Source organism: Lupinus angustifolius, chromosome LG01 (genome assembly GCF_001865875.1).
Source record: "Lupinus angustifolius cultivar Tanjil chromosome LG01, LupAngTanjil_v1.0, whole genome shotgun sequence".
NCBI lineage: Eukaryota > Viridiplantae > Streptophyta > Magnoliopsida > Fabales > Fabaceae > Lupinus > Lupinus angustifolius.
Window position 1 is genome coordinate 20,795,549 of NC_032009.1, and position 9,167 is coordinate 20,804,715.

Here is a 9,167-nt window from a genome sequence, read left to right on the forward strand (position 1 = left end):
AAAATAAAAAATCGTCATATTTAAGAACCCAAATCCTCTATGCCAAAAAAATTGGCTCTATACCAACCCAATTTAAATAACACCTCATTATTGGTTCTATACCAACCCAATTTAAATAACACACCTCATTTGATTTCTGGTTGATCAAAACATCATTGAGATAGTGTAGAGATATAGAAATTTGGCATAGAGGATTTGGGTTCATGTTGGTGAGTCTCACGGATGAACTAGCTTATTTTTTTGACTCGCAATGCTTAAAACTAGAAGGAAAAGAGGTTAGGACAGTTGCAAAACAAGAAAGAAAAATGGTTAACACAAAAAATGACTAATTCACAGGATGAAAGAATTTCATTATATAAATAACACATTTAGCTTTACATTTTTTACTCCAAAACTACCAACGGAATGAACTCAAATTGGTTCCTCCAGCAAAAGTAAATTATTGCAACATCACACAGGGAGTTCTGTGTATCCATTTCTTTCTCAACTGAACTGTTAAAAAAATGAAGAATGGACCAATAATTGAACTCTAAGATGTATATACGTGAAATCCAATATTTGTTTTAGTAGTTCCTTATCGCCTTTTTATTGTGCCATGCCCAGTCTCGCCAAGATGCATATGCAATTTATTCCTGTTAATCAAATCATGTTATTATATACTATATATTTATCAAGAACAATTTAAACTATGATGAACAAGAGAGACATAAATTACCTCGACTCAAACTCCTCTCCACAAGCGTCACAGCTATTGCCGACATTCTTCGAAGTTGCCTTATTTAAGAAACAAAAACAGAGATCAGAAATCATAGTATAGGTGACAAAGAGGAACATAGTAAGACAACTAGAATACATAATATCTTTGTCCTGGCTACAGCTACATAGAAAACCACTAACATATACATGAATAAACCTCATGAGTTCTTCTTACCTTTCCTTTTCTTTCTTTGGATGAAGTTTTTGCTTTGGTTTTTGTGTCCTTTGCGGTTCCTTTCTTATCAGCTACTTGGCTTGAAGCCTTCTTATCTCTACCTATAGGCTCATTCTCTTTACCATTAGTATCATTTCCCACAAAATGTTGGGAGGAACAAGACTCTTCAGTATAAGAATCATTGTTTCCCTTACTGTCCAAATTCTCAAGATCCGCATTGGCAGCAGCCACATGGGATTCTTCCCAGTTTTCCTTACCCTTCTCTTTCTTGTTTCGTCGTTTCTTTCTTGCACTCTTCCGATTGTCATATTCCATAGGGCCATCCCCATCATTCACATTCTCAATGTGGGTTGTGTCTGCCCAATCCTTGGGCTTCTGCGTTGAAGCATTGGGTTTTCTGCTCTTGTGTCCAGCCACCATTGCTTCAAGAACACCAATTTCATCATCTTCACCAAAATCTACCGACACACCAGCTGCGTGACCTTCCTTTGCATCAAAAAATTCACCACCATCATCGTTGTCAAGCTCAACTCCATTTCTAGACTCCTCCTCGGTAACATTGAGACCATCTCTAACTCTCCCCTCCAAATCATCAACCCCATAATCATCCTCCACCAACCGATCATCATTCACTTCAACTCCATACCCCTCACTATGCAATCCTTCTCCTTCAATTTCCACTTCTAAATCCTCTTCAACTTGCTCCTCTTCGTCATCATCAAGCGAATCCCTGAACTCAGCAACCTTCTCCTTATGCTTCTTAGACTGCTCATGATTTTTCCACTGTTTCTCACTCTTAAACTTCTTCCCACACAACACACAATAAAACTCCTTCTCGGCCTTCGTCTCCTCCTCCAAATCCTCAACCCAATCATCCTCATTATCCTCCTCCACCTTCGCCCACTCCGGCTCCTCGTACTTCATAGCCCTCTCCTTCCTCTCCTTTTCTAACTTCCTCTTCATCACCATCTCGTCCTCCTTTTTCTTCTCCAACTCAGCATTCTTCTTCACCTTCATATCAATCACCCTCTTATCCCTCTTTTTCGTGAAATCAGCCAACTTCCTCACAGTATCATTATACTCCTTCCGCGCCTTCCTCCTCGCCTTATTATTCTCCTCCTCCATAAGCCTCCTCGACTTCCGGTTCGGACCAGCCATAGCATCATACTCATCAGCCCAACAGAAATCCATAATCGTCACAAAACCAAGCCAGTAACTATAAAACGCTGTAACCTGAGCGTAAGGACTCTCCAAATTCCCCATAACCGGAGCTTGTCGAACCGAATCAACACCGATCCCCATCTTCTTGGCGAAATTGATCTCATTAGCGTGAATTTTATCAAACACATCGGAATACACTTTATAGAAACCCTTGCCGGAATCGGAGTAACCGTTAAATACCGTGTTGGAGAAAAATGAGAATAGGTCAGGGACGACGGAGCTACCAACGGAGTTAGGATCGGAGAATAGGATCTGAGAACGGTGAGAGTCGTACCAAGTTCGTTCCTTAGGATCGGATAGAACCTCGTAAGCATGTTGAAGCTCTTGAAACTGAGCGGTGGCTTCGGATTGGGAGATGCCGGATTGGACGAGCTTGTCAGGGTGGCGCTGAAGGGCGAGGCGGCGGTAAGCTGATCGGATTTCGTCGGCGGTGGAGTCAAGGGAGACGCCGAGGACCTCGTAATGGCACCGTTTCGCAGAGGCCATTGATAGGCTTAGGTTTGGGTTCAGGTTTTGTTTATGAAGCTATCCATCCTTTTATTGAAACAAATATTAATATTATAAAATTATCCGTAATCTATTCAAATTAAATTCATCCAAATTTATTCATTAAAACTAATAAATTTAAATGAATATAATTTTGATTTCTGAAAATTTCTTTCCCTAACTTTGAATTCCATCGTAACTAAGTGCAACATAGATTGTTCTCTACATTATAGTGAATGTTGATAATTTGACATATTTATGTTGGCATGTCATAGGTTTACATGATTGATATTAGTGTTGGTGTATTATGTTATGCAATAGGATAGGATGAGTATTTTCATTAATAGAAAGTGCTTGAGTGTGAAAGGCTTTAGTATAGAGTTAGGTATAATTTTGGAAAGCAACATTAATCATGTTGTATGCTGTTTTTTAGTTTTGTGTCGGCTCCTCTCTCAATGAGTGCCGCTTCCAGAAATTAAACTTTTAACCTTGGATTTAGTGGAGTCTTACATAACTATATCAACGCCTTATTGATAATTTATGCTATTAATAAATATTAATTAGATCAAGGATATAACATTCACAAATAATAGTAATTATTAAATTACCTTTACTTGCTGCATGCCTATCTTTACAATCAAGAAAAAAGAAGTTGTAAAATGAATTTTAAATTTAATAAAAAGAAATAATAAAAAAAGGACATTTGGTGGGCCTAACATGCAATTCATAGATCCAAAATCAATTCACTATTTCTTCTCTCTCTCTCTCTCACTGTGATTGGGGTTCTACAAAATTAACCATTTTTTTTGTTTTGAATTCAGATACTTGAATCAATGAAAGGGTTAGTGAGTAATGTGATTAACCCAATCCCAATCGGTGTTAATGGAAGAACAAATCATCTTCATTTTCCCCAATCTCTCTCATCTTCATCTAAATTACTGCAATTTCATCTCAGCAAAATTCCCATTACTCTTGGAATGAACCATTCAAGGCCACTCCACATAACTGCTTCAGTTAGGGATTCCACTCAACGTTTTCATAACACTGCCCCTTCCAAAGGTTACCTGTTTTTTCAATCACTATCATTGTCAAAAAGTTATTTTTTTTATCACTGTGGTTGTGTTTTGTTGATGCTTGATTTGTTGAAATTGTAGAGAGTATTGAGTTATGGAGAAATGTTGATGCTGTATGCTTTGATGTGGATAGCACTGTGTGCATCGATGAAGGTATTGATGAACTTGCTCATTTCTGTGGAGCTGGAAATGCTGTTGCTCAATTGACTGCTAGGTTAGCTTCAATTTTTTTGAGTTCTTGAATGAGATTTGTTTTTTGAAGATTGTGTTTTATTAATATATCTGATTTAAGTATTGAATTTTTGTAGTGCAATGGGTGGTTCTGTTCCTTTTGAGGAAGCTTTGGCTGCTAGACTATCTTTGTTTAATCCCTCTTTATCTCAACTTCAGAATTTTCTACATCAACATCCTCCAAGGTTTGATTTGTTTTGTTAGTTAACCATCTTCGACAATTTAGTAGAGTTTAAAAGCTTTATTTCCATTAATTTGCTTAAAATGTGATTGCATATCCTAATAATTAAAAAATTAATTCACTTTTCGATGTTCTCTTCTACATTTCCATTTTCGGTTTTTATGTTGCTGCCTTTCTTTATTTTTGAGTGTGTCCACTGTGGACTATTTTTCCACCGCATTCTGATCTCTATTTCTACAATGAGTTTCGTGAATCACGTTGTGACAGTTTTGGAGCAATGTTTATGACCCTACTTCTCAACATGCAGGCTTACCCCTGGAATTGAAGGCCTAGTTCAGAAGCTAAAGGCTAAAAACATTAATGTTTATCTGATCTCTGGTGGATTCCGTCAAATGATTAATGTATGGACATTAACTGTGTTTTATGGTGTTTCTATTGGTTTCATTTTGAACATAGAGGTGCAAATTATTATTTACCGTAACATGATATGAATTTTGATAGACTTGAACTAGATATTGCATATGAAAAGATTTGAGTGTTTGGGCGTATTGAGTCAATGACCTTGCATGCCCAGGTCCTTGAGCGGAAGATATTGCATACAGTTGCAATATGATTAAGCTCAGTGTTACTTGTTATACATATATCTTGCACAATAGAGACTGTTAGAATATCAAGAAAATATCTCTCAATATTGTCATATTGTATTAGAATAGTTTAGAGTATCCAAGGTGATGCCTTGGGATTTATTTCCTTTGTATACCCTTATTTGATTAGGACTAGGAGTGTACATTGGCTTTTTTTTATCGCTTTATCATCACATCAAATCAATGTCGGTCTTATTATTTGTTAGTTTTTTATAGGCAAGTTTTTTTAATGGGGAAGGGGAGAATTCAGCTGTCGACTTTTGAATCCGGGTACTCAAACTTAATGTCCCACAGCTCTACCAGTTGAGCTAACCCTTGGGGATATTATTCATTAGATTATTCTCTCTTTATGTCTCTGCATAAAAACCCTTCCATCCAACAGAAACTAATCTTCATTTATTTTGGAATATGGAGGAGGTTTGATTAATTTAGAATTTTAGATTGCTTAACCAGAAAGGGGGAAAATCTGTCATTGAAATTTTGAATGACACCTCCATTGTTCACTTAGACCTTCATACATGTTCAAAATATTCTTTCTAACTATTAAGACACTTATTATGAAGCCTGTTGCATCGATACTCGGGATTCCAAAAGAGAACATTTTTGCCAACCACCTGCTTTTTGGAAGCTCTGGGGAGTTTGTGGGGTTTGATAAAAATGAACCAACTTCAAGGAGTGGAGGAAAGGCTACTGCTGTGCAACAAATCAGGAAGGTTAGTTTTGCACATACTTGTTTGTTTCTGCTGTCTGCATTGTTCGTAAAGCTGATCAACTACTTTTCAGGCTCATGGATACAAATCCTTAGCCATGATAGGTGATGGTGCAACTGATCTTGAGGTTAGTATGATCCTGCATGTTTCATAGTAGGAACATTTATGAATACCAAACTTCCAACTGTGGGTACCCACTGGTTTTGTTTATGATGTATGTGCTCTAATTTGTACACTGCCCTACCAAAAAAGAAAATATTAATAATGTTGAAGTGAATGACATTATTATTACTACTTTTTAAGAGGGTAAGCGTGACGCAACGGTAAGGTTGTTGCTTAATTACCATGAGGTCACATGTACAAATTTTGTAATCAGCTTCTCCACTTTTGGTGGTAAGACCGCGTATATTTACCCTTTTCAGATCTCATTAAGTGAGAGTTCTCGTACATTGGGCCGTCCATTATTATTACTACTTTTCTGTTTTTGGTCATGTTATATAATTGATATTTCTTTGTTTTTTCCCCACATTTAGGCTCGTAGTCCAGGTGGTGCAGACTTGTTCATTTGCTATGGTGGTGTTCAACTTCGAGAAGCTGTTGCTGCAAAAGCTGATTGGCTAATTTTCAGTTTTGAAGACCTTATAAATTCTTTAGGGTAACTTAATTCCTTTTCATTTTGGGATGTACCCTTCTATTTTAAAGGTTAACTACTCATTGGGTAAGCTTTTTTGAAACAAGCTAGAATGAATTTATTTTCATAAGCTTTTCTATTCGATAAGTTAAAGAAAGCTGATGGAAAGATCATACCTTATTCTTATAAGCTCAAATAAGCATTTATTATGTAAGAACTCTTCCAAACACTGAGAATATGTAACGTTTTGGTTTACTTTATAGTGGTGGCTCATATTATAATGCTTTGTTAGTACATAATTATAATTTTATAATGAGTTCAAATTGTGGCGTAGCTTTTTTGGAATTTTTTTGGGTATAAGATTGTATATAGTTCTACTCCATACAAATAGTATTAAAATAAAATATATTTTTTGATAAGCATGTATTAGAAGAGAGTACTAGGGATACTCATCCCATCCCAAATACAAAAGAGTCTAATACAAATATAATACAGACACATGAATTTATACATCAGTCTGGAAAGGAAATATCAAATTCGCATATACTATTGAACCAATGTCAAATACAAACTTTAATTAAATCTAACACATTTAAATTTTTATTCTTAAAAATAGAAGCATTTCGAGTCGACAATAATTATCGTACATAATTAAACATTCAAATTAATCAATTCATAAGAAAGTGAATTAATAATAATGTTATATTTTGGACTAGTGTTATTTTCTTTGGATTTCAAAATGAGGGAGTAAAATTTTGTTAAACTTTGGACATTGTTAAAGGACCTTAAGCATGCAAGATAGTCATAAAATATGGTATGAAACTTTTTATTTTCCTTTTTTCTCACCTAAAATCTAATTCACAAAAATACCAGATCAACCAAAGTTTACAAAAAAAATAAGATTAAATAAAAGCTTTGTACAACTAAACATTAGTTTATTAATGTAAGGTCGCGCAAGATCTTTATAATAATCAAGAGGTCGAAGATTCAATTCCCAACAATGACACTCGTCGATAAGTTGAAGATAGATGGGCCTAAGCCCATGAGGGGGTTGTGTATATTGAATGGTAACTACTAACTAGAGTATGGTAAGTTAATGTTTGAGAATTGAGATCTTATTCCAATGGCACATTCCTCTTCAATCCTCGATTCTCTCGGCGAAGAAATTCTGAGAATCATTACTCCTGTTTCAATCTGCATGTTCCTCGTCGTTATCCTCGTTTCCATTCTCAACACTAACTCCTCTTCTTCCTCTTTCTCCGTTTCCAGCATCGCCACCATTGCTTATTCCGAATCCACTTCCGATTCCGTTTGGGACAAATTCATCGGCGCTCTTTTCAATTCCCTCGCTTTCGTCTTCTTCATCACTCTCGCTACTTTCATCTTAGTCCTTCTCTTCTATTTCCGTTGCACCAGGTTCCTCAAACTCTACATGGCTTTCTCCGCTTTCGTTGTTCTAGGTTTTCTCGGTGGTCAAATCTCACTCTTTCTTATTCAGCATTTTGATACTCCAATTGATTGCGTTACGTTTTTAATTGCTTTGTTTAATTTTGCTGTTGTTGGTGTTGTTGCTGTGTTTATGTCCAAAATGGCTATTGTTGTGACTCAAGGGTATTTGGTTCTTATTGGAATTTTGGTAGCTTATTGGTTTACTATGTTACCTGAATGGACTACTTGGTCTATGCTTGTTGCTTTGGCTTTGTATGATCTTGCTGCTGTTCTTTTACCTGTTGGTCCTTTAAGGCTTTTGGTTGAGCTTGCTATATCCAGAGATGAAGAGATTCCGGCTTTGGTTTACGAGGCTAGGCCTGTTAACCATCATATTTTCGATGCGAGGACGGATGCTGTCACTCAGAGGAGGTTGTGGAGAGATAGGAGGATTGATGATGATGATGATGATTCTAATGTGAATGTTAACTCTGTGTTGAGTCATGGTCATGGCCTTAATGATGAGTTGAACTCGAATATGGATGAAGAGAATGGTTTGACTTCAATTTCAAATGCCAATGTCGCGGATCGAATACATGGTGAGATAAACTTGGTTAGGGAAAATGGTTCTTCAAATTCAGATTTGAATTCTAATATATTGTATGACAGAAATCTGGTCACGGTAGAAGAGGGGCGGGTTCGAGAAACTAATACAGACGTTTCTACTCCGCTGATTGATCGTGGAGTGACTGTCAGGCTCCATGGAGTAGAGGAGTCTGCGTCGAGTGAAAGTTTAATGCTAGAGGGAATTGGATTGGGCTCATCTGGTGCAATCAAGTTAGGCTTGGGTGATTTTATCTTCTACAGTGTTTTGGTCGGAAGAGCAGCAATGTATGATTTTATGACAGTGTATGCATGTTATCTCGCTATCATTGCTGGTCTCGGCGTAACTTTGATTCTTCTGGCTGTATATCGGAAAGCCCTGCCTGCTCTTCCTGTTTCAGTAGCACTAGGTGTGTTGTTTTATTTCTTGACCAGGCTCTTACTTGAAGTATTTGTAGTACAGTGCTCCTTAAATCTCCTGATGTTCTAAGGTGAGGAGTTATATTGCTTGAGCTTGGAATTTAGCTACAAAAATATTCCATGACTTTCTTTGTACAAGGTACAATTCTGGGCTTAATGTGCCATCTTTAGTTGTAAGGCTTTCAAGCAGTGCATATTCTTTATGTTTTATTGTATGTGTATCTTTTTTTCCACTGATTCTAAGGAGGTGCTATTGTACCTAAGGGACAATGAAAATGGTACTATTTGTGTCGTGCATCTTTTCATACTGCAGTCTAATGAAAGAATCACACCAAATAAGTTCTTGGAAGATTTAAACGAGACAACATTTTTTTTAAATGACAAAGGTTTACAGATTTTTTTATAAGATGTAGTAACTAGTAAATCATTTCAGTACTGCACTTTAAAGGAAAGCATGTACAATATCAAATGATTTATTATATTGTGTCGTGCTATTGAAAATCATAAAAATAGAAAATAATTTTTTCATATTATTTGGTGGAATGTGATTGGCTTGTGACATGGTGACATACATTTTTTGGGACATGATCCTTGTTCTCCTAGTGCCT

General features: G+C 36.4%; 3 protein-coding genes across 4 annotated transcripts; 2 read left to right on the forward strand and 1 right to left on the reverse strand.

Annotated features, from left to right (window-relative positions):
• On the reverse strand, window positions 330-3,261 carry LOC109360205 (DNAJ protein JJJ1 homolog). Its single transcript, XM_019604961.1, has 4 exons — window positions 3,247-3,261; window positions 932-2,677; window positions 716-774; window positions 330-632 (listed from the first exon to the last, which is right to left on the reverse strand). The coding sequence occupies exons 1-4, from the start codon at window positions 3,259-3,261 to the stop codon at window positions 575-577; spliced, it is 1,878 nt and encodes a 625-aa protein (XP_019460506.1). The 3' UTR covers window positions 330-574.
• LOC109353810 (phosphoserine phosphatase, chloroplastic-like) lies at window positions 3,375-6,370 on the forward strand. Its single transcript, XM_019596174.1, has 7 exons — window positions 3,375-3,697; window positions 3,793-3,925; window positions 4,020-4,127; window positions 4,431-4,524; window positions 5,331-5,480; window positions 5,551-5,604; window positions 6,011-6,370. The coding sequence occupies exons 1-7, from the start codon at window positions 3,472-3,474 to the stop codon at window positions 6,134-6,136; spliced, it is 891 nt and encodes a 296-aa protein (XP_019451719.1). The 5' UTR covers window positions 3,375-3,471; the 3' UTR covers window positions 6,137-6,370.
• On the forward strand, window positions 7,213-8,856 carry LOC109353816 (presenilin-like protein At2g29900). 2 transcript variants are annotated; one of them, XM_019596186.1, is made up of 2 exons: window positions 7,213-8,032; window positions 8,063-8,856. In XM_019596186.1, the coding sequence occupies exons 1-2, from the start codon at window positions 7,232-7,234 to the stop codon at window positions 8,627-8,629; spliced, it is 1,368 nt and encodes a 455-aa protein (XP_019451731.1). In that variant the 5' UTR covers window positions 7,213-7,231; the 3' UTR covers window positions 8,630-8,856. The 2 variants fall into 2 exon arrangements, with proteins under 2 accessions (XP_019451731.1, XP_019451725.1); XM_019596180.1 differs by having other exon boundaries at window positions 7,213-8,856.

What these genes read in the sequence shown, in the direction of transcription:
- LOC109360205 (XM_019604961.1), bottom strand. An exon ending in CCAAAGAAAGAAAAGGAAAG is followed by an intron (nt 775 to 931) that starts GTAAGAAGAACT and finishes TTCTTAAATAAG; the next exon opens with GCAACTTCGAAGAATGTCGG. An exon ending in GGAGAGGAGTTTGAGTCGAG is followed by an intron (nt 633 to 715) that starts GTAATTTATGTC and finishes TTTGATTAACAG; the next exon opens with GAATAAATTGCATATGCATC.
- LOC109353816 (XM_019596180.1), top strand. Translation starts at nt 7,232, where the DNA reads ATGGCACATTCCTCTTCAATCCTCGATTCTCTCGGCGAAGAAATTCTG.
- LOC109353810 (XM_019596174.1), top strand. Translation starts at nt 3,472, where the DNA reads ATGAAAGGGTTAGTGAGTAATGTGATTAACCCAATCCCAATCGGTGTT. An exon ending in GTTGCTCAATTGACTGCTAG is followed by an intron (nt 3,926 to 4,019) that starts GTTAGCTTCAAT and finishes GAATTTTTGTAG; the next exon opens with TGCAATGGGTGGTTCTGTTC. An exon ending in CTGTGCAACAAATCAGGAAG is followed by an intron (nt 5,481 to 5,550) that starts GTTAGTTTTGCA and finishes ACTACTTTTCAG; the next exon opens with GCTCATGGATACAAATCCTT.